This window comes from Gopherus flavomarginatus, chromosome 3 (genome assembly GCF_025201925.1).
Source record: "Gopherus flavomarginatus isolate rGopFla2 chromosome 3, rGopFla2.mat.asm, whole genome shotgun sequence".
NCBI classification, from domain to species: domain Eukaryota; kingdom Metazoa; phylum Chordata; order Testudines; family Testudinidae; genus Gopherus; species Gopherus flavomarginatus.
In genome coordinates this window covers 13,229,064-13,252,418 of record NC_066619.1, presented here as the reverse complement: position 1 = coordinate 13,252,418, position 23,355 = coordinate 13,229,064, and the positions used below count along the sequence as shown (strand labels likewise).

The 23,355-nt window shown below is 47.5% G+C and overlaps 2 protein-coding genes across 10 annotated transcripts in view; both read left to right on the top strand.

The window, feature by feature from the left end:
* PSTPIP2 (proline-serine-threonine phosphatase interacting protein 2) overlaps positions 1 to 15,677 on the top strand; it is a 54,652-nt gene extending 38,975 nt beyond the window's left edge. Inside the window, exons 5-15 of one of the 2 annotated variants that reach the window (XM_050942934.1) lie at positions 2,126 to 2,229; positions 3,756 to 3,818; positions 4,434 to 4,532; positions 5,265 to 5,310; positions 6,353 to 6,432; positions 9,985 to 10,083; positions 10,512 to 10,608; positions 11,007 to 11,091; positions 12,006 to 12,040; positions 12,702 to 12,759; positions 13,235 to 15,677. In XM_050942934.1, coding sequence (XP_050798891.1) covers positions 2,126 to 2,229; positions 3,756 to 3,818; positions 4,434 to 4,532; positions 5,265 to 5,310; positions 6,353 to 6,432; positions 9,985 to 10,083; positions 10,512 to 10,608; positions 11,007 to 11,091; positions 12,006 to 12,040; positions 12,702 to 12,751 — 758 coding nt within the window. In that variant the 3' untranslated portion in view covers positions 12,752 to 12,759; positions 13,235 to 15,677. Of the gene's footprint in view, positions 1 to 2,122; positions 2,230 to 3,755; positions 3,819 to 4,433; positions 4,533 to 5,264; positions 5,311 to 6,352; positions 6,433 to 9,984; positions 10,084 to 10,511; positions 10,609 to 11,006; positions 11,092 to 12,005; positions 12,041 to 12,701; positions 12,760 to 13,234 lie in introns of both variants that reach the window. The other variant, XM_050942933.1, reaches the window with a different exon arrangement.
* Positions 15,678 to 21,596: 5,919 nt separating this feature from the next.
* EPG5 (ectopic P-granules 5 autophagy tethering factor) overlaps positions 21,597 to 23,355 on the top strand; it is an 81,237-nt gene continuing 79,478 nt past the window's right edge. For all 8 annotated transcript variants that reach the window (XR_007773105.1, XR_007773104.1, XM_050943511.1 and 5 more), the window contains exon 1: positions 21,597 to 21,714. Coding sequence is in view for 6 of the 8 variants with exons in the window: in XM_050943511.1 (XP_050799468.1) it covers positions 21,652 to 21,714 (63 nt within the window). In the remaining 2 variants the exon portion in view is untranslated. The remainder of the gene's footprint in view (positions 21,715 to 23,355) is intronic.

Below are 23,355 nucleotides of genomic sequence, written 5' to 3'. Positions count from 1 at the left end.
GATTTCATGGTCCGTGACGTGTTTTTCACAGCTATGAATTTGGTAGGGCCCTACCTATGACACACAGATGCACAATGCTGATTGCATCCAATAGAGGGCAGTGGTGTGCACACAACCAAGCCAGCTCATTGTAATGTCTTGTAGAGGCTAGTGCTGCTTTCATGTAGCATGCTGGCCTTTCAGCATTTTCCTGGTTGAAAAATCTAGGGGGACAGCAATTCACTTGAAAACAATGACATCAAGTTTTGTCAGTTAAAACCCAGCCTTTGTGGTACACCCTAAGCTGTTTTGTTCATCAGCCTAAAGCAGTGATACAGGGACCTCAGTGGGCCAGGAGCCAAATTACTGATCAACATTGCCCAAAAGAGCCACAGTCATGTGACTTCACTGCTTCATTTACTATAGCACTATTCATATTTAACCAGCACGACAGGGAAATATTTAGTTTATATATAGATAGTTAATCTCACAGCAAATAAGTTGATAACTTAGTGCAAGTTAATAACTTAATTAGTTTAATGACATAGTAAAAGCATCCTGATTGATTAAGAATTAAATGACACAGTGATTTAATATTGTGGGTTTCAAAGAGCCGCAGGAGACACATTAAAGAGCCGCAGGAGACACATTAAAGAGCCGCTCGCGAGGCGCAGCTCGAGTCTTACCATAACTTCCCACACAACTCTGCCAGCATGCCTGGATCCTGACCTGTTGCGCCCCGACTCTTCCAGTCCTGGAAGCCTTGAACAGAAGCTGTCAATTGTTGGAGTTCTGGGTGTAGTTCTATATAGTGCCCTGTGGGACAAAACAAAGCTTTCATCTGTAAGCCAGGTGACCTCTAACCCCAGGCAAGGCCAATACCTAGTCACGGGGATCCATAGTAAAATGAAACCAATCTTGGGTCTTTTCTTTTCTGATTCAGGGTCCATCAGTAGGCGCTGTGGGTGCTCAAAGCCTCTGAAAATCAGGTGCTAGGTGTTTCAAATGGGGCCCTTCCAAATCCATGGACACAGCACGAAAGGGCTGGTGTTCACCGCAGGTTGAGGTATATCTCAAGTGTTGCCCCCAACTGCACTCTTGTTCATATACAAAAATCTCTAGCTGAGTTAGATGGTGCCATTTAGCTGGCCTGTGAGAGGGCATGGGGTGAAGCTTGAGTAATGTAGTGGGGACACCACTCCTGGCTACAGCTCAATTTTTAGCATAGCTTATCACTCTGCTAATGCAGTGGCTCTGCACTGTTAATCAGATCTTGAGTGTTGTTTTGCAGTGTGTGGCTGCTCTTGCTTGAGCTAGGCTAACTTGAGAGGAGTAACTCAAGTTAACTGTTGTCATCTAAATCTAAATCTAGTCCTTCACCGGTTTCTGTGCCTCAGCTTATCGATCTGTAAAGTGGGCACAATAGGCTGACCTACCTTACAGGGATGTTTTTAGAGTTTGATGTCTATGAAGCATGGTGCAGCTAAAGCTGGGCAAATAACTGATTTTTCAGTTTATTGGCACTTACAAAAAACAAACAAAAACATTCAGACCGAATCTGAAAAAAATCCACAAAAATGTCACTGTGAGTTGAACTAAATGTTTTGTTCAACCCAGAATGAACTGGTTCATTTCCCGGCACTTTGTCCACATAAAAAGCAAAGGAAACGAAGGGTTAGAGTCACCAGACAACTTGCCTGTTGGCCAGGTTGGAACAGGGATACAAACTTGGGTCTGACAGGTAAGTGCTCCAATCACCAGCTGTTGAGTTAGTCTCACTTTCTCTCTCTCTGGCCCAGTGACTATTCATGTATTTTCTACACAGTAACAGTTTCAACAGAGGAGATTGAGAAAGCCCCACAGTAGGCTATCCCATACCCAGGAGTTGGGGCACTCACCTACAATGTGGGAGACCTACATTAAAGTGTCTTTTCCACATCAGGCAGAGGGGGGATTTGAACCTGTCTCCCACATCCCAGGTGATTGCCATTTGCCTGGAGAACTTGGCCTGGCTCTAGTTGAAACTCTCAGAGAAGGTGTTCTGGAAATGCCGCCTAATGTTGTGTGTTAGATAACACAAGTGACTCCAGTCAAGACGATCTTTGTGAGCATGTGGGTTTTTGTTTTTTTCCCTCACTTGCAGAAGTCGATGGTGTAGGGCAGAGTCACATTCAGCTGGCCCAGACCCTTCGAGAAGAGGCAAGGAAGATGGAAGACTTCCGGGAAAAGCAAAAACTTCATCGGAAAAAGGTCAGGAATTTGGGAAGGCATCGCGTGATTCTGTGAGCTGGAAACTGGCCAGAATGCCAGGATTAAAACTTTGACTTCTGCAAATGGTGCTGTGGGATCTTTAATGACCCCAAACAGCCAGTTTCTTAGCTTTACACCTGGACCGGGGAGCTGAGAGAGAGCCCAAGCTTTACTAGAAGTTTGCAAGTGTGCTAAATTTCCTGTTCGGTGTATATGCTGGATGCTGGGGTGAGGGTTTTCTTTCTCTGTCCCTCCCTTTCCCTCGCCCATGAACTCCCTGCTGCTCTGGGAAGTCCAGAGTTCATTCTTAAATGCTGTAACTGCATCAGCGTGCATGAGTGCAGAGATTTACAACTTCCTCATTCATGCTGCATGTGTTTGCCTTTGGGGTCCTATGCTTCTTTTTAGGAAAAATAGATCATTTTCGTATTTTCTTCCCATCGAAAGCTGTGCCTGGGGCCTTTCTGCTCCCTGAGCATCAGGTCTTGGCAAGTGATCTTTACAATGTACAATTGCTTTTAATGGGGCAGCTGTGGTCTATGGCCAGGTTTTCAGAAACACATGGTCCCCACTAGTTGCCTTTTTTCTCACTGTGGGCTGGAACACATCTGAAAATCAAGCCCTTACTGGGCTGTATTATGTGCAGGATCCAGGAAAGCTGGGTTCTGTTCCTGACTCTTTCCTGTGGGACTTTGGGCCAAGACACTTAACTCCTCTGTGTTTTCGTTTGCCCTCTGTCTGTAAAAGGAAGGATAACAATAGTTAACGTTTATACCAAACAGGAGGGAGAGGGCTCACCCATGTTGCCAGACCTCATGAATAGGGCCCTACCAAATTCATGGTCCATTTTGGTCAATTTCATGGTCCCAGGATTTAGAAAATCATAACGTTCATGATTTTAGCTATTTAAATCTGAAATTTCAGGGTGCTGTAATTGTAGGGAACCTGACCCAGAAAGGAGTTGGGGTGGGGGGTTGCAGTACAGCTACCCTTACTTCTGCGCTGCTGCTGGTGGTGGCACTGCCTTCAGAGCTGTGCAGCTGGAGAGCAGCGGTGGCTGGCCAGGAGCCCAGCTCTGAAGGCAGCACAGAAGTAAGGGTGGCAATACCATGACCCCCCCCCCAAATAACCTTGCAACCCCCCTGCAACTCCCTTTTGGGACAGGACCCCCAATTTGAGAAACACTGGTCTCCCCCCGTGAAATCTGTATAGCATAGGGTAAAAGCACACAAAAGACCAGCTTTCACGGGGGGAGACCAGATTTCATGGTCCGTGGCGCATTTTTCCTGGCTGTGAATTTGGTAGGACCCTAGTCAGGAAGGGTGTTAGTCATGTGATACAATATGTCATTATGAGATTTGCTGGTCTCACATTGCTGAGATGTTGTCTGACACACACAAGACAGGACTTGAACTGGGAACCTATCAAGGTGACTGCCTTAGCCACTAAGCTCCTCGGCAGCTTTCGTCCTTGCAGCGCTCCTGGGGCTGGATGGTGCACTAATGCAAGTGTTGTTCCCTTCACAGATAGAGCTTGTAATGGATGCTATTCATAAAAATAGGAATTTGCAGTATAAGAAAACAGTGGAGGTAAGTGGCCCCTATCATCTGGTTCTTACAGACCACAGCTCTGTAACATGCAGGCACCTTAGAAATATAGCACTGCCTGTGTTACCTACAATAGTTTTGTGTTTGAATGGTTAAACAGTGGTAATGGTATTTGCATGAGCACACGTCCTATGTCCAAGCACTGAAGCTGACTAAGCCACCAAATCTTTTCATTGTCTTTGTATTTACTGTATTTTTGTTCTGCACCTGTCGAGTGGCAGGCAGACAAGGAGCTACAGAGCAAATGCAAAGAATGTGGGAGGAAAATGAATGTGGGGCCAGCTGTGTTATTCAGGCTGTGATGAGGGTGATCAAATCTCATGCTTCAGGACATAAATGGATCTCGGGTCAGGAAGGAAAGGTGTCCTTACATATGCAGCATTGAACAGCTGGCTGCCTTCATTTGAGGGGCTTGTCTTCTTCTGAAGCATCAGATGTTGGTGGCTACCAGAGGCAGGATACTGAACTGAAGTTCCAATAATGTATGTGGCAGATTCTATAGAATCCTTAACCTGAGTGCAGGATTTGATCCAACAGTTGAGTCAGTGTGTGGTGTTCTGCATTTCCTACTCGCTTACATACCCACCTCTCTCCTAGGCAAAGAGGCTGTATGAGCAGCGATGCAGGGATAAAGATGAAGCAGAACAGGCCGTGCACCGCAATGCAAACCTTGTAACACAAAAGCAACAAGAAAAGGTAACACAGGGATTGTGAAAGGAAGGCACTTTTCCTGTCCTGCTTTAGGTACTGTTCAACCACTAAATCACCTCCAGGAAAAAATAACATTAAGAACATAAGAACGGCCATACTGGGACAGACCAAAGGTCCATCTAGCCCAGTATCCTGTCTTCTGACAGTGGCCAATGCCAGGTGCCCCAGAGGGAATGGACAGAACCGGGAATCATCAAGTGATCCATTCTCCGTTGCTCATTCCCAGCCTCTGACAAACAAAGGCTAAGGACACCATCCTGGCTAATAGCCATTGATGGACCTATCCTCCATGAACTTATCTAGTTCTTTTTTGAGCCCTGTTATAGTCATTTTAGAACTCAAGATAGCGGCTAAAATTTCTAAGAAACCTGCCAACAGGAACCCTGAACCTGCAACTGGATTTACACAGGAGAGCCCCCTTTCACTGCATAGAGGCTCTGGTAGTGGAATTGCCAGGAGTTCAGAGGTGGTTCTGGGTGCTTGGTAGCTAGCTGAAGGCCTGATGGTTGACAACCAGTATGGAAGACTTGAATCACTAGTGAGGAATCATTGATGCAGAGCTTGTGGGGAAAAAAAATCTGGGTTGGTGGTTTGACTTCACCCGCTGGTTAAGGATGGATTTTCAGGATAGAAATGAGGTCCAACCTTACTTTCTCTGCAGTGTTTGTGGGTTGGGTTGTTGTGTCTCAATGACCTCTTTATTTTTCTGTTTTTCAGCTGTTTGTAAAGTTGGCTCAGAGCAAGTCAGCTCTGGAAGATTCTGGTGAGTGCTGATAATGTGGAGTATCTGTTACATTTGGAGGGGCTGGGACACGCTGGGGGCTTCAGGTAGGGGATGGGATGGAGGGGAACCCATTACACAAGTGTTCTATTGGGGTGAATGGCATAGACCTCCCTTTCCTAAAACAGTGGGTCGCACAGTTATATGCTGGATACATTTGCCCCAGGGAGTCAAATGTTATGTCTTGATGGCTCATTGTCTCCTTGTGATGAGACAATGTCCCAGCTAGAGCTGGTTGGAAATGTTTAGTTAAAACTTTTTTTGATGGAAAATGCCATTTTTGTCATACTGGGAATAATTTTGGAATAACAGTTTTATTTGATTGTGACAAATATTTCAGCCGATATTTTGAAATAAAAATATTTCCATTTTGGAATATGTTTGTCTTGGAAAATGTCAAGAGTTTCTTGTTTGTGCGGCATTGTCTGGACTAGAACTGGCTGCAGCTTGGACTTCGTGGTTTGCAGAAAATGTTAACACCTCAGAATTTCTTTTTGTTCTGATTCAAAATGAAAACAGATATTTTTGAAATTTCCCACCAAATGGAATTTCTCAAAAGTTTCAGTTTTGGGAATTTTTGTTTTGAAATTTCATTATTTCATTTTGGAATTTCAAAATATTGTTTAGTATTTTGAGTTTTGAATATTTTTATAATGTTCTTTCATGACATGTCCGTGAAAGTAGTGCTTAATAGGCACTACAACTGCTGTCATGTCATAATATGACATGATGTAACTGAAATATTCTATTTTTATTTGATTTTCTTTTAACAGTTAAGAGCAGCTACTACTTAGAACTGGTTGAAAGATCTTCGCTTTTCTAGGTGAAAGTGTCTGTGTTTATAATTTAAACAATTTGATCCTTTGAAATGAGTTTGAAACTCATTTCACATGCTCTAGACCCAAATTAAACCTAGGGTCCAACATATTCTGATCACTGTTTAAAATTGTTTACCTGAGTCTTTCATGCATCCAGACCTGTGTGTTATACATGTGATCAAATTGCTGTTGGATTTCCCTATCAGATAGGCAATACCAGCTGAATGTTGGTGCGCTTGAGAAGATCAGAGAAGAATGGCAGAATGAACACACTAAAGCCTGCGAGGTAACACACCAAAGCTTGCCATCCATCCTAGAGATAATGGAGGATCTTAATGCTGAAACACTCTGTCTCTGAGATTGGGATTTCATTTCCTTCACTGCCAATGCTAGTGAGGAACCACAGTTAGCCTCTTCTTTTTCCTTGTTGGTAAAACTTCAAGATACTTCCCAATTAAACTTGCATGTCCCTGCCTCTTGGTGCGTGGATACAAAGCCCCCAAAACTGGCATTTAAAAGAAGGGAAATATATTGGAAAGCCTTCAAGTGTCAGTGTGCAAAATAGTGGCATTTTTTGTGCTGGAGTCTTTGTATGCAAAGTGCTGCCATCTACTGGACGGAATCTTAGCTTATTTAATACAATGATGGACAGGCTTAGGGAGATTGAGATTTGCCTTTATTTTATTTCTCTGAGGAGTCCATAAACTCTTTCCACATTCTAGTCAAAGAAACAAGCTGCATGGTCTTATTGCTGTAACCTTTGGTCTTTCCCTGAGGCTTGATGGCACTCCTTGTCAGGTCATATCTTACCTTATACTGCAAACCCTCTCAGCCAGGGCTGTTTGGCCTGTTTCTCCTCTCACTAAGGCTATGTCTACACTACAAAATATTCTGATTTTACAGAAGTCGATTTTTGGGAACAGATTGTATAAAGTCAAGTGCATGCATCCACACTAAGAACATTAATTCAGCGGTGTGCATCCGTAGTACCGTGGCAAGCGTCGACTTTCGGAGTGGTGCACTGTGGTAGCTATCCCACAGTTCCTGCAGTCCCTGCCGCCCATTGGAATTCTGAGTTGAGCTCCCAATGCCTGATGGAGCCAAAAATTTGACGCGGGTGGTTATGGGTAAATGTCATCAGTCAACCCTCCCTCTGTGAAAACAACGGCGGACAGTCTTTTGCTCCCTTTTCCCTGGATTGTCCGAGCAGACGCTATAGCACAGCAAGCATGGAGCCCATTCCTGGGTGCTTCTGGCTGGCCTCCGTGAGGTCGGTCGGGGGTGCCTGGACAAAAATGGGAGTGACTCCCTAGGTCATTCTCTTCTTTAAGTTTTGTCTAATGGAGATTCAGTGCTGCCTAGAATATCAGGCAAGCCTACTAAAGAACCAGAGAGACAAGCAGCTGCTCCGGGTCAGAGCCCCAAACATCCTGCAGAAATGATGAGCTGCATGCCATTCTAGGGGATGCCCCTACAACAACCCCACCTGTTGCTTCCCTCCTCTCCCTCCCCTCTCGGGCTACCTTGGCAGTTATCCCCCCATTTGTGTGATGAAGTAATAAAGAATGCATGAATTTGAAACAACACTGACTTTATTGCCTCTGCAAGCAGAGATCAAAGCGGGGAGGGGAGGGGAGGGGAGGGTGGTTGTTTTGGCATTCCGTCTTTTGGAACGGAGTTCTGATAGCACGGATTCATCTCCCCATACAGCGATCAGATCCAGTACCTCCCATACGGTCCATGCTGGAGCTCTTTTTCGATTCTGGGACTGCATGGTCACCTGTGCTGATGAGCTCTGCATGGTCACCTGTGCTGATCAGCGCTCCATGCTGGGCAAACAGGAAATGAAATTAAAAAGTTCACGGGGCTTTTCCTGTCTACCTGGCCAGTGCATCCGAGTTCAGATTGCTGCCCAGAGCGGTCACAATGGTGCACTGTGAGATAGCTCCCAGAGACCAGTACTGTCAAATTGCATCCGCACTAACCCTAATTCCAACCGGCAATGTCGATTTCAGTGCTAGTTCCCTCTTCGTAAAGGAGTACAGATATCGATTCTAAGAGCCCTTTTTGTTGACAAAAATGGCTTCGTTGAGTGGATGGGTGCAGGGTTAATTTGATTTAATGCTGTTAAATTCAACCTAAAATCGTAGTGTAGACCAGGCCTGAGACTGGTATAAAATCAGGAGTAGCTCCTACACCAGCATAACATATGTCAGTGAGAGGAGAATCAGGCCCTTTGCTTCTAAAGCACCACATGCATTTACGTTGAGAGAGAGAGAGAGAGAGATGGATGGCACCAGACCGACACTCACATCTAAGTTCTGTCCCCAGTTCAGCCAAGAACTCTGTGCATCATCTTGGGCAAATCTTGAGGTTTCCGACACACCTATGATCCTGTCACGTTGCTTTAGCATCAGTATATTGAATTTTCTGTCGATGACACTGCTGTTCTAGGCAGAGCAGCTGGGTTCTATTCGCTTCTCTGACACTGGCCTGCTGGGTAACCTCGGGCACGTCATGCCATTGCGCTGTGTCTCAGTTTCCCATCTGTAAAATAGGGATGATGATACTGATGTCCTTTGTACAGTGCTCTGCGACCTCGATTAAAAAGGGCTCTAAAAGGGAGGTGGTATTATGAGTTCAGCTCAGCCCATTCCCTAGTGCTGACCCCTTTCAAAAATATCACTGCTCGTTCTTCCATTTTGCTTTGGTTTTTTAAAATGAAATGACCTGCCTGTGTGTGCTTTGCCCATCCAAAACTTGTCAATGGCTCAAGGTAATGAAAACCCATCGGCTGATAGTGAGGAGTGGGAAACAAAGATTCACTTCCTCAAATCAGTCGGGTTGTGTTGATTAGGCATGCCAAGTGCGGGAGTTCTGCCGCAGGTCCATTGTCCTGCCAATTAAATGTGTGCTGTTGGTGAGAGGTTGCTTGTTAGCTGTGGAAATGTGAAAAGGACTCTTCCTGGTGGAATGAATACATATCGAAGGGCAGACTTCCGAAGGCTTGGGCTCTGAGGAGCATCCAGACTGTTTCATGCCTATCGGAATGACCCAAACGTGGGTGTGGGTCTGGGTGTAGGGATGAGAGCAGTGGCTTGGGATCATTAAATCAAGGGGTGACCAAACAGTGCATTGGCAAGCTGGCTAGCCTCCTCACCATCCGCAGGTGTCAGCATCTGGAATCAGTCCTCCCACCGTGGTGCAACAGGACCCAATAACCTGCCTGGGCTTCCCTTTTAAGATTAGCATGCAATTTTTGGCCATCCGATGTTTCAGGCAAGATCTCACTTAAGGCGGGTTGTGTGTGGATGAGTTGGAGCCAGAGGGAAAGTTGAAGACCCATCTTGAGGAGAAGGGATCCCTTCAGAAAATGTGCAAATCCTGATGGAGCAGAGTGCCGGGACCAGCTGCACCTGGTGGATCCTGCCTTGATGCAGGCTTCTGTTTAATACCATGTAATGTTGGCTGTTAATCTATTTTTCTCATAAAGAATAAAGGATGGTAGCAGTTAGAGATGGAAAAGACTCGTTAGACTAAGTCCAGCCCCATACAAAGGTAGGATAGACTCCCCTAGAGAGGAGTGATTAAGGCCAAAGTGCCAAGAAGTGGTGAAGTTAGACCCAAGGTCAGGTCATTGCTTAGAACATCTGTAAACAGGACTAGCAAAGCAGTAGTATGTGTCCCATGTGGCCCAAACCTGTATTGGCAGGGAGGTTGCCTAGATGATGTATGTCTTTTCCTTCTCCAACTTCCACAATTAATCCCAGCTGGCTGGGAACATGGCCGTTAGTTATTTTGTTAACATACCCTGACTTGCCTCCCTGTATCTCTTCAGTTCTTTGAGACCCAGGAGTCTGAACGGATAAACTACTTCCGCAATGCACTGTGGCTGCACCTTAACCAGCTCTCTCAGGAGTGCGTCCGGAGTGATGAGGTAGGTCCGAAAAACCCAAGGCCTTCCAAACCTTCTATTTGCCAAGCAGAAGGGGAAGGTTCTTCCCTCGCATTGCACTGTCTTCACCGCTATTGCTACCTGTGTTTGCTATCTTCAAGCTAGCTCCGATAGGGTGTTCTGCACACAGCTTTTGCTTTGTTGATATTCTCATAGATAATCCAGCAGATAGCAATAACGAACACCCAGTCAATAGTGTGGAAGAGGATTTGAAATCCTGGCTCCAATGAAGTCAATGGCAAAAGCTCCCGTTGCTTTTATTGGGGCCAAGATTTTCATCTCTTAGATTATTGACACTTATTTTGCTGATGCAAATTATATCCTTTCTCCTTCCAGAAAGACGAATTAATTCTTGTTTCTGCACTTTATGCTTTTAAAAAAAAACACCTTTTTTTGTTTTCTTTTTACAGCGATATGAAGAAACCCGTAGGAGTCTAGAAATGTGCAGCATTGAGAAGGATATTGAATTTTTTGTAAATTTCCGTAAAACCGGAAGTGTGCCCCCAGGTAACTGCTTGATGTGGGTTTTCTAAGCAGTGTGGCCATCAGCATTCTGTACAGCTTCTCAGCTCTAGTAAGGCTATGGGTTTTATTAAACAAAGCTTGGTGCAGAAAGTAAGCGCGCTTGACGGTTCTGGTTCTGTGTTGGTCTCAAAATGAAGCATGTTTCTAGAGTGGCATCCTTGCACCGGGATAGCAGGCAATTGCCACCAGACCCTGAAGAGAACTTGAACCTCGTTTCTGTAGGCTTTGGTTTCTAATAATACAGTTTTTTCAGCGTGGAAGGGATGGAGCTGAAGAAGGAATTTGCATCTCCCATTGTGCAGATGTGATGCTGTACATTGCATGCCAACGGCTCAGAAAAAAACATTTTTTACAGCTGACTTGTATTTCCACCCCTCCAGCTCCTGTGGTCTATGAAAATTACTATAACACACAAAGAAATGCAACTACAATGAGAAATCAGGCCCCAGCACCTGGGATAGGGAGGTAAGACCAAACAAACCCAACACAAACCAAATAAAAGTAATGGCCTGGCTATTGGGAACCTATAGGTTAAAAATGGGTGTTGCTTCTTTAAGTCTTTCAGAACTGTTTGGATCTTAGGCTCTTTCAGGGTCCCATAGAAGTTGGGGGCTGGGGTATGTGGTCAGCGGGGAGGCAGGGCAGGTTGGGAATTTTGCCTGGATTGAGTCCCCCTCTGTACCAGGAAACCCTCTGAGATCTTGGGCACTGGTTTGCCACCTCCTTTGCTCCCTAGCCCACCCCTGCTGCTGGAAACCTTCCTGCATTCCTGGCATGGCTCCCTTCTCCCCACATCTGTCTGGGGAGGGCTGGATCATCGAAGAACACATGGGCAAAGGAGAGAACCTAAATCAGCTGCACTGGGAGAGCAAGGGAATCTGCTGACCAAAGAGGGGAGTGAACGGGTCTGCTGTGGGGAGAGAAAAGGAACTGAGAGCACCCTTGTCATCGCTGAAGACTAGTGTCCATGGCTGCTTTGCAGTTGGAGTCAGTCACAATAATGACTCCCTGATGGCTGGGGTTGGAATACTGAACTAAATGATGGCACATTTGTGCATGAAGGAAGCCCCATGGTTCATCCTGTGAAGGGCTGTGGCTAACCACACCTTTTCTTCCCCACCCCACCACAAAAACTACATTCTGGTGGGACAGGGGCTGCCTGGTTCTTGCGTCTTGTCCGTTGCTGATGACATTGCAGGAGATTAATAATACGGCACACTTTGAAACTGGGACATTGCAAACCTCAAACCAACCAAAGTTCTCAGCACTCACAATCTACCAGAAATGCCATGTGGGGCTGCGCAAGAATTGAATAATATGAAAGAATCAGATCATTTCACAGCAAGGAGACAAGTGTTGTCTTGTTTGTTTTTGTGCAGGAGGGGGCCGTTACCAATTCCTGCGAGTGGGCCAGGTGAGTTACACCAAGTCATTCTAGAAATCACACATTTTAAAGCATTTTTTTTGTGCAATCCTCTTTGTATTTCAATTTTGCAGGAGTTGCAGGTTCTGTGTGTAATTCCACTGCTATGTAAATATTGGCGAGCTTGCCTGATTCTCATCCATGGTTAGAATGATATGGGGAATATATCTCTAAAAATGTTGTTCTGGACACCTGTAAGCTTCTGTTAGAAATAGAGGGTGACATCATGGCTCCATTGAAGTCAATTGGAGTTTTGCCACTGATTTCAATGGGGCCAGAAGTTCACCCAGCAAGAGGTTCCAACCAAAGTCCTGGAAATGGACAGTCTTGAACTTTGAGAAAGGCAAGATCTGGACCTGAAGGCTGCAGCTTGGGCTCTTCTCTACTTGGGAAGCATTGATTTTATTATTAGCAATGTGGCCTAGTAGATAGGGCCCTGGACTGGGACTCAGAAGACCTGGCTTCTGTTCTTGGCTCTGTCACTTCCTATTGGGTTACCCAGATCAAGCGTTTTCTCTCTGTCTGCTTCCGTTTCCCCATCTGTAAAAATGGGATAATGCTAGCAACCTCCTTTTGTTAAGTGGTCTGAGCTTTATGGATGAAAAGTACTATGTAGTAGCTAAGTGTTACTATTGTGATCTCTATATTATAGGTGACCCTGATTATGCTACGGTTGATGGTTACAGTTTAATACATCAGTAGCATGAGCTGTAAGTATTTTCATTCTTAAAAGGAATTACTTGGGGCCTGCGTTAGTCACGCCAGGGGAGTGTAGGGCCTAGACCTCACCAGCATGTTGTGCATGGTGACCCTGCTAGTGTGCACTCAGAGGTCCCTAGTGCGAGTTAATGTAGTCCGGTTTCAAACAGTACTAAGTCAATGCTCACTAGAGAACTTTTAGTGTGTGTCAGCAGGGTCCACACAGCTCAGTTAGTGCATGTCACATTTGTGCAGACTGACATTCTGCACAGTCTCTCATGGGTAGAATTGGAGGTCCTATTCTTTGGTATTTTAAAAGCCATGCTAAAAAAGCACTACACAGCGCTGTAGTGGAACAATCCTGCATAGGTTGGGAGGGGGACTGGATGAGTTAGCTGGCTGCATTTCCCCCCATCAGTACACTTGATTCTGTCTACGTTTCTTTCACTGAAATATTGACTCTTACAATTCTATCCTCTTCTCCAGGGTCTCAAAGCTGCTTGCCCAGTCGTGCCACTGAGTGCAAAAATTAGTCATCTGAGCCACCCATCAGAGACGGTGTATTCAGTTGCAATTCCAGCATCGGGCACAGTGACACAGCATGGAACTGTTTCTTCTTATAAAAAATATTTTAAAACTCTAGGATATTTTATATGTTTTGAGGATCCACACGAGGTCCAACAAGGTCCCTCTTCCTTCACGGCGACAAACTACAAGGGCTGATGTCCTAATTTCGAGGTCAGAAAGGAGGACATTGAATCTCTGAATAATATTCGCTGAACCAACAGAATCTCCCCTATCAATAAGAGAGGCTTGTGTTCTGGTGTTGGTGACAGTTCTTTGTGATGTGCAAACCTCTGTGTGGAAGACTCTAAAGGATTTAAAAAAAAGGAATCTCCTCTCACCATGACGACTGAGAATTAACATGTGCTGCCAATGGGAATCCTGTGCAGGGCTTTGGCCATAGCACACAGGTCAAAGTAGACTGGATTTTCACCAGGCTGATTAAGATCATAGCCTAGCCCTAATTGTGGGAGTGCTCATTAGACTGCTTACCCATGGCAACGCTGAGAGTTAGAACTCGAGAGGTATTTATATGGCTGTACTGTGCATTGGCTCCAGGCTACGCAGTGATGTTGGAAGAAGCTGATTCATATCCTGTCTCTATCTATCACTCTTCAGGCGCCTGTTTGGATTACATGAATGGTCTGTTGACTTCAATATGGGTTCTGATGAGAGGAAGGTGAACAAGTTATGGCCCTTCAGTAGTTACCTACCACCCTTCCCTGGTTCTGCAGTAGCACAGCAGTACAATACAGAACCATCCTTGCAGGTCCAGGCTGGTAACCCCTCCATTCTTGAATAACAGGAGGACATGAGCTGGCCCTCTGGAGAACTACATCTGAAGGCAGGGCTTGCTGCTGTTCAGCTCCCCGCCACCAGGGCCGGCTCTGGCTTTTTTTCTGCCCCAAGCGCAAACAAAAGAAAAAAAGAAAAAAACCTGTGGGGCGGCTGGAGCACGAGTTCAGGGGACTCCCGGTGCTGCAGACATGCCCCGAGGAGGGAGAAGGAGGGGAGAGAAAAGGGGGATGGCCAGGCCTTCCGCCACGCCGCCTGCTGGGAGGGCTCCACACCGCTTCAGTCGGTGGGGTGGGAAGGATGCGGGCTGCCCTGCCAGGCTTGCTACAGACCTGGCACCAGCTGGGGCAGACGGAGGGCGGAGCCCGCTCCCAGCAGGGCACTCCCCTCCTCTGCGCTGCTGCCCCCTACAGGGCAGCCGGAGCGGCGAACAAAAAGAAAAAAAGGATTCGAGGGAATGCCGCCCCTTAGAATCTGCTGCCCCAAACATGAGCTTGCTTGGCTGGTGCCTGGAGCCGGCCCTGCCCGCCACTTATCTTGCTCTCGACAGATTCTGCAAACTCCAAACAGGCTAATCTGTGTGAGCAGCTGGACTCTTGGGTGCATGTTTTGAGCAGGACCCAGAGTCAGAATCTCATGAGGTTTTGCCCATTGGAGGCAACAATTCAGGCACATCGTCAGCTGCTTCTTCTATCTCTTGCATCCCATTGTCCAATACGCTTGAAAATAACTAATATTTTCTTATTGCCTTTTCCTGTCTCCATTTAGCAAACCTTTTCCCCCTCTCCCATTTCTTGGGGTCTGATTCTGCTCCCATTGAAGTCAATAGCAGAATTCCCATTTGTTATCAATGTTGTGGGATCTGGCTCTTCCGTTTCTAATAAAGCCCAAACTAACTTGGTTCCTGTTGTTGGCTTAGCTGCAAAGCTCATTGCCTGACCAGAACTTCCCCAGCCTTCATGTCCATCTCCATTGGCTGTTACCTGCAGGGCCGGCTCCAGGCACCTGCCCAGCAAGCAACTGCTTGGGGTGGCCAACGGTGAGGGGTGTCACATCCGGGTCTTCGGTGGCAATTTGGCACCAGGTCCCTCACTCCCTCTTGGAGCAAAGGACCAGCCGCCGAATTGCCACTGAAGCAGTGGCAGTAGAGCTGCAGATTGCGATTTTTTTTTTTTTTCCCTGCTGTTTGGGGCTGCAAAAACTCTGGAGGCAGCCCTGGTTACCTGTCAGGTGCACAGACACTGATGAAGTCTGCCCATTTGTGTGTCGCTCTTGGTGCCAGTGTATACAGGTTTTAATTTCTTGCTGTAGAGCAACAGGAATGAGTCTGCATCAAATTGCGTCTGAGCTCTGTGTGTACAAACCTTTGTTTCCTTGTGTGGGAAAGACCCCAATGTGATAAGTGAGGTTTGAATTCTGCCCTGCTACATTTTAATGATCTGTACGAAATGCACAGTTAGAGGAATATGTTGTCTTATAAAAAAAGACCTTTAAATATCCTGATATAATTTTATATTGTAGATTATTTTGAATCTCGTGTGTGCGTGTGTGTACGTACACACACACACACACACACACACACACACACACACACACACACACACACACACGGCAGGTTATATATATTTGGGGTGCCTGAGCACCAGGAATATTCAGGGCTGGGGGCCCTGCTCCAGCAATATTTGGAGCTGGGTCTCTCCCTCGGCCATGCCTGGATCGGGCTCCCGCCGCGTCCCTGCCTGGTGCAGGTCCCAGCCCCGCCTGCCACCCCTCCCGCTGCGTGTCCCCTCCAGCCGCCCCGCCTCCCTGCCTGGCAAAAGCGGCGCGCGCTTCTCCCCTGCCTGCTGGTGCTGCCGGAGTAGAGCGATTCCCCGCAGAACTGCTGTCTGCTGCCCCAGGGTCCTAGTGCCTGCCCTCCACTATGGCAAGGCAGGCTGCCCTTACCCTGCTCTAGCCCAGAGCCTCTCCAACGCCCCAAGCCCTCATCCCCCACACCCCACCCCTCTACCCTAGCCCTGAGCCCCCTCCTGCATCATGAACCCCTCATCCCCCAGCCCCAACCAGAACCCTCATCCCCCTTGCACCCTAATCCTCTGCCCTAGCCCTGAGTGCCTCTGCATCATGAACCCCTCATCCTCAGCCCCACACCCCACCCCTCTGCCCTAGCCCTGAGCCCCCTCCTGCATCATGAACCCCTCATCCCCCAGCCAGTACCCTCATCCCCCTTGCGCCCTAATCCTCTGCCCTAGCCCTGAGCCCCCTCCTGCATCATGAACCCCTCATCCCCCAGCCCCAGCCAGAACCCTCATCCCCCTTGCACCCTAATCCTCTGCCCCAGCCCTGAGCCCTCCTCCTCAGCCCCACAATCGTCACTCCACACCCCAACCCTCTGCCCTGAACCCCCTCCTGCATCATGAACCCCTCAGCACCAGCTAGAGCCCTCATCCCCCCCACACCCTAATCCTCAGCCCCAGACCTGAGCTCCCTCCTGCATCATGAATCCCTCATCCACAGCCCTCACCCCTGCACTCCCTCCTATCCCCAAACTCCATCCCAGAGTGTGCACCCCCTCCCTTTCCCACACACCCCTTCCCACTCCCAAACTCCCTCCCAGAACCTGCACCTCTCACCCCTTCCTATGCCCCCAGCCCAGAGCCTGCACCCAAACTCCGTTCCAAAGCCTGCACCCCTCACCCCCTCCCGCACGCCCACCCCCTGCCCCAGCCTGGAGCCTGCAGCCAAACTCCATCCCAAAGCCTGAACCCTGCACCCCTCCTGCACCCTACTCCCCAGCCCAGGATCTGCACCCCTGACCTCCCCTCCCAGAGCCTTAGGCAGGTGGGGGCGGAGTTGGGGGACTGGTTTTAGGCACCACCAAAATTTCTACAAACTTGCCACCCGTGTGTGTGTGTGTGTGTGTGTGTGTGTGTATATATATATATATATATATATATATATATATATAATATTTCAGATTTGAATCTTGCATACTGAACATGTAATTATATATACTCTAAAATAGACTTCAATTTGGGGGGTGAATTTGCTCCTCCGTCCTGCATGTAAAGGCCTGGACAGACTGGTTATAGCCACGAGTACAATGTGCAGAAAGGAGACATTGAAGATTACAGACTTCTGCTACTGCACCTTTTTCCTGATCTAACCTCTCTCTGCTCTGCCCATCCCAGTCCTCCCTTTGGATCTCGGCCTACACTACAGCCCACTACTCTTTCAAATCTCGCCCCCCAAAGAGTTCTGTCGATGCTTCCCAACCCAATCGATCTGAAGTATTAACTGAGCGCTGGTCATGTAAGCGTTCCTCTTCTGCTGGGCCTTTGATGCAAGCTTGCCAATTCAGCACAACCCTCTATGCTGTTCCAGTCCTGGGTCTCCAAAACCATTCTGCCAATGCACCTCAATGCTCACCTTGAGCTTGCTGAGGTGTGGACTTCTGCTTTCCTCCCGTTCTGGAATGCATAGCCAGTAGCACATATACTGTGTCGTTTCCAGTGCAAGACACCTATGGACGTAGGGAACTTCAGTGGCTGGATCTCCATATATGATGGCCCATTGGGCTGACTCTATTTTTCTCTTGCCTCAGTTTGGAGGGGAGTGGGGGTGAGAAAGTGATCCCACGGGTTCCTGTAAATGCAAGTGAAGCCCTGACTTTAGTGTGATTGAAAATGATGATGTAACACTCTCAGTGAATTTAAACAGTGATTCTCACTCTTTTCCTTGCTAGACCCCCTTCCCATCTAGCTGAAATCCCCAACCCATTTGGTAACATGGGCGATTGTGATCCCAACATTTGTTTGTGACAGTCCCTATCCCTGTTCTAGTAGTTGCAACTCCCAAGATGAGAACCCCGTATTTAAAAGATGCCAGAAGCTGGTCAAGCCTGGATTTCATTTGCAAATCCAGACCACAGAGCATTAAAAGAACAAACAGGTAAAGTGCAGATGAGAAAATACATCCCTATTTATCATAGTATTGTCACAAATGCACACCAGAATAGATGGCTCAGTGATGCCACCTAGCACTTACATCATTTGTTCTCAAAGTGCTCAACAAAAGAGATCAGTATAATTATTCCCATTTGACAGGTGGGCAAACTGAGGCATAGCAACTTGATCAGTCACCCAGCAGGTCAGTGGTACAGAGAAGACTAGACTCGAGATCTCCTGAGTCCCAGTCCTGTATTCTCTCCACTAGGCCACACAGTCTCAGCATGAGAGTGAATTGGTACAGAGCCTTTGTGAGTAGTGTCCAAATGTTACTTCCATCTGAAAGCTGTAGCAACAGAATTGAACCCAGAGCTACAGCTAGGGCCTTTCATTAGAGATTACTGGGATGACTGAATAGTAAGGTCAGGGCCATAGTATAAGAACTAGTACTCAGAATATTGTACAAGAAGCTCCCTTTTTTCTGCTGGGATTTCCAGACTGATGCAGGGCAGTAGATGGTCTTAGTTTGTTTCTTGCTTACAAAAACTGCTGCTCAACAACTTTCAAAGTGGTGCACTGTGTTTTAGGCACATAACTCACAATAACTTTAATGGAAGTCATGCAGCTAAACCCACGTGCATCACTTGAAAAATGGAGGGGTTAAAATGCAGCCCCATATTAATTGCCCAAGAGTACTGCTCCTATCTCAGTCCTGAGAGTAGGGAGAGCGATTATTTAGTTAACAGCAGGACTCCAATAAATAAATGCTTTTTGAAAAGATCTTTTTAGTTCAGAGTGTAGCTAATCACAGGGCAATGTCATGCATGTTTGAAATGTGGATCATTTCACTGTATTTGCTCTCTGATTTAAAGAAGCCAGTCCTGAAAGCAAACGCAAAAAGTATGAGTATTCTGCGCAGCCAATCTTAGAGAGAAAGAAAGCAAGCTGCCACCAAAAATCAAGGTTCTTCTTTGAGTTGTCCTAGAGAGTGTCTAAAATCACTTCAGAATCAATAGGTCAATACTCCCTAGATAAAAGAGGAAGGTATGAAACCACTAGCAACGCAATATTGAGTTCAGTTTTTCAGGAGGTGAATTAGGATGGTTGTAAGCATGTGGAAATACTTTCATTTCTAGCCTGACGTTTTCAGTTTCTAAAGGAGTCTGGAAAGGCAGATGGTTTCAAACCGTAAAATGTTGATGATAAAAATGACAAGCGCAGTCCGTGGCTATTGTAAAAGCTTTTTATTATTGTGATTAGAGCAATCGTATGTAAGAGTGTGGAGGTAAATTTGGAATAGACCTGAATTTATTAAGAGTTTAGCACAACTGGGCTAAAGTGAAACTTCATAAGCAAGTGGTAGAAGGGAGCTTTCAATCTGGGACCGCAGAACTCCATCAGCCAACAGCCCCTATCCCTGCAGCTGCAGCAGGCTGCAGAGTTACAAGTGATACATCACCAAAGAAAACCATGAGGAGTCCTTCTGACACCTTAGAGACTAACATTTATTTGGGGATAAGCTTTCATGGGCTAGAACCCACTTCATCAGACGCAGGGAGTGGAAAATACTGATGGGAGGTATAAATACACAGCATATTAAAAGATGGGAGTCACCAGAAAAAATTCTCATTGGATGATTGTTTCCAAAGCATGACATTTGCTAGCTGCTTAAGGAAACAGTAACTCTTATACAAATTAAACCTCCTGTGAATATCCTGCTGTGTTTTTCTGTGCACTTGAAGCACAGAGATTGCTGCATTCTATGTAAAAAGCTGTTTAAGTGAATGAGAAGAAAATTTGAGCTAATTTGGAAATTAAGGGCAAAATTCTTTCTTATCTGCGCTGCAAATTGCGATTGCATCTTTGCTTCTCATTGTGTGAACTGTTATTGACACCAGTAGACTTGCCAATGTTGTAACCAATACAACGGAGCCCTGCAGGGCAGATAAGTGATCTGTAGTGTGACTCATGGAGAGAACATTAGTTAGCGGCAATAAGAATTTTAGGGTAGCTAAGCTGTTGTGGAACAGAATAGGACATCAGTTAATGTGTCACAAAGATATCACTCACCATTGCAGTAAAGGAGAGGAAAAGAAAGCTTGAAGTAAATTAGTGGAAGTAATTTTTGCTTATGCTTGCCTATCTTTAATGGGCTTCCTAACCAGGATTTTGGCGCAATGACAAAAGACACAAACACGCCACATCCCTCAAAGACTCCATCCAAAGTCTTTGAATATTACCCATTGCGTGGTGTGCTAGGATTTTAAGGCCTTGTGCCGATAGATCTTGCTGCAGATTTTAGCAACCATGCATACACAGTTTAACCTGTGCCTGAAGACCATGTGGTAGGTCAGTGTGGCTAGATCCAACGCTGCTGGAATGCTGGGGTTGGGGAAGGGGGGAAATGTGCTATCCAGTAACATCACAACGACATACTGTCTCATTGCTTGGAAAACACAGCAGAACTTCTTGTTTGCAGAGAGATCCTTACAAAATACTTGTACAGAACTGTTTTTTGTTAATAGAAAACAAATGAGTTTTGACTGTTAAATTATATGTGTGATGAGGTTTGTCTGTGCTAAGTAAGCTGCGCAGTGCTGTAAGTGATAACAAATGGGTGCTAAATGGGCTGTTTTGGTGCTTTATTGGATTGTTTTTGTAAACTTGTAATGATTTGTTTGTCATGTTAATTAAGAACTAGCAGTTCCCTGCTATCATTTTTCTGAATAGTTAATAAAATGGCCATGATACATGTCTGTGTGAAATTGTTTATCACTTATCAAGGTGATCAAAACTCCTTTGGTCCAGTGTAATCTGTCAGGTTGGTTGTGTGTGCTGTTGCAGGGCAGGGTGTACTTGGAGTTGCAAGGATTTGGGTGTGTGCAAGTCCCTGGGATAGTGTTAGGGGTCATGTGGATGGCACTGCTGCTGGCAGGTATTGATGGTGCCATGACCAGGCTATTGGTGATGGAGATGGCAGGGTTGGTGGTGTGTGAGGTGGCTGGTGGGTATCAATGAAGGGCCCTGGGGTGGCTGAGGTGCTGATGGGGATGACACTGACGGGTGAGGTGGTGAGTAAAAGTGATGGGGTGGATGTCACGTTGGGAGCGCCAGAGCAGGGGCTGGGAATGGGGTAGCACTGGGTGGCCATAGCAGCAGCAGCAGTGGTGGGGATGGCATGGGCAGAGGTAGGCAGGGCGGGTATCGGTGCTGGTGGGGTGGCTGAAATGGATGTGGCTGGGCCCTAGGGAAGATGGGGCTGGTGGGTATCATGCTGGGCAGCTGGCTCTGGCAGGTGTGGGGACAGCAGTGGCACTGGGGGCCCAAGGGGGCAGAGCAGAGGTGGGCCCTGGCAGACGGTGCTAGCAGCGCTGGCTGAGCTAGGTATCAGCTGTCTGGCTTTGCGCCCTGCCGCTGCCTTGTGCACCACTAGGGGGCGCCGCGGCAGAGCCGCGTTCCGTCCCGGGGAACGAATATGTCCCTCCTCGCATTCCATAGTCACCGCGGCGCTGATTGGCTGGGGTGGAGAGGCTGGTCATGTGACTCCGCCCCTGCCCTGGGCTTCCGGTGCGAGCTGCAGGAGCGAGGGGGCCGCCGGAGATGGCGGAGGCCGCGAGACCCCCGCGCAGGGAGCGCCCCAAGCCCGGCAGGGGCAAGGCCAAGGTACGGGCCGCGCCTGGTCCCCGGCCGGGGTGTCGGGGCGGGGCTGGCGCCTGCTCCCAGAGCTGGTCCCCAAGGGGCCGGGCCGGGCCGGGCCGGGGAGCGCAGCGCGGCCGTGTCCCTGCGGGAGCTGACTCGGCCCCCCGGAGCCGCCCTCTGCTCCGAGCCCGGTGTCCCTGGGCTGCGCGCTCGGGGGTGGGGGTGGGGCGCTGTCCTTGTCGGGCTCTGCCCGGCTGGCCTCTGGGGGCTGCCGCCATTCGTGCTGCTTTGTTCTAGTTAAGGATGGTCAGCCCCGCTCCCCTCCCTGTGACTGGGCCGAGCTGTTGGCGTTGTTTTCCGGGGTATGTCCCGGTTCCCATAGCATGTGACAGGCTTCACCCTCAAGACAGTAACTCCTCGCTTAACGTTGTAGTTACGTTCCTGAGAAATGCGACTTTTGCCAAAACAATGTTAAGCGAATCCAATTTCCCCATAAAGATTAATGTAAATGGAGGGAGGGAGGGGTTAGGTTCTAGGGAATTTTTTTTGTCAGACCGAAGACTACACCTGTACGCGCACGCACACACACGCATAGTATAAGTTTTGAACAAACAATTTAATACTGTATACAGCGATGATGATTGTAGAGCTTGGTTGAGGTGGTGAAGTCAGAGGATGGGATATTTCCCAGGGAATGCCTTACTGCTAAATCGGGTGGCCAACCTGTGGCTCTTCAGGAAGTTAATATGTGTCTCCTTGTAGAGGCACCGACTCAGGGGCTGGAGCTACAGGTGTCAGCCTGGGGGGTGTTTACTGCATAACCCCGGCTCTGCTGCAGGCCCTGTCCCCACTCCACCCCTTCCCTGAGTCTGCTGTGTCCTCCTCCTCCAGAGCTTGCTGCATGCCATGAAACAGCTGGTTGGGTGGTATAGGAGGGAGGGGGAGGTGCTGATCAGCGGGGCTGCCAATGGGTGGTGGGTTCTGGAGCTGATGGGGAGGGGGCGGTTTGCTGACATATTACTGTGGCTCTTTGGCAATGTAAGTTGGTAAATTGTGGCTTCTTCTCAGGCTCAGGTTGGCCACCCCTGTGCTAAATGATGACCTGGCACTCCTCCCACTCTGCGCAGCGCATGGCAGTGGGGTAATCAACGGACGGACGGGGGGAGCTGAACTGCCCAGAAATTGATAGCCTGCTGGGCAGCTGCTGCACAGGGAATTTAGGGGATTTGATGTGAAACTGCTGGGCGACCCTTCCAAGCCCCCATGAGCTGGCTCCAGTGGGCTGCTCTTTCTACAAGCAGTAGATAAAGTAGGCAGCCCATACCACAAACTAAAAGGCAAGTCCAATCCTTCATAGGCTTGGCAAACTATTGTAGGAGGTTTGTGGAGTGGTTCAGTGACATTGTGTCCCCAATCACAGACTTATGTAAAAAGTATCAATCTAACAAGGCAGTTTGGTCAGAGGTGTGCCAGAAAGGCTTCAACAACTTTAAACGAGCATGTTCTCTAATTGATCAGTAATGTAACAACGAAACAATGTTAATCTGGATGACTTTAAATAAGGAGTTACTGTAATTTATAATTAGCATCTCTTGCCTGTGAGCATCACTTGTCACATGGCTTTGCCATAGGATCTTGGCTCTCGTTCAGCGTTTGAGCCTCTTT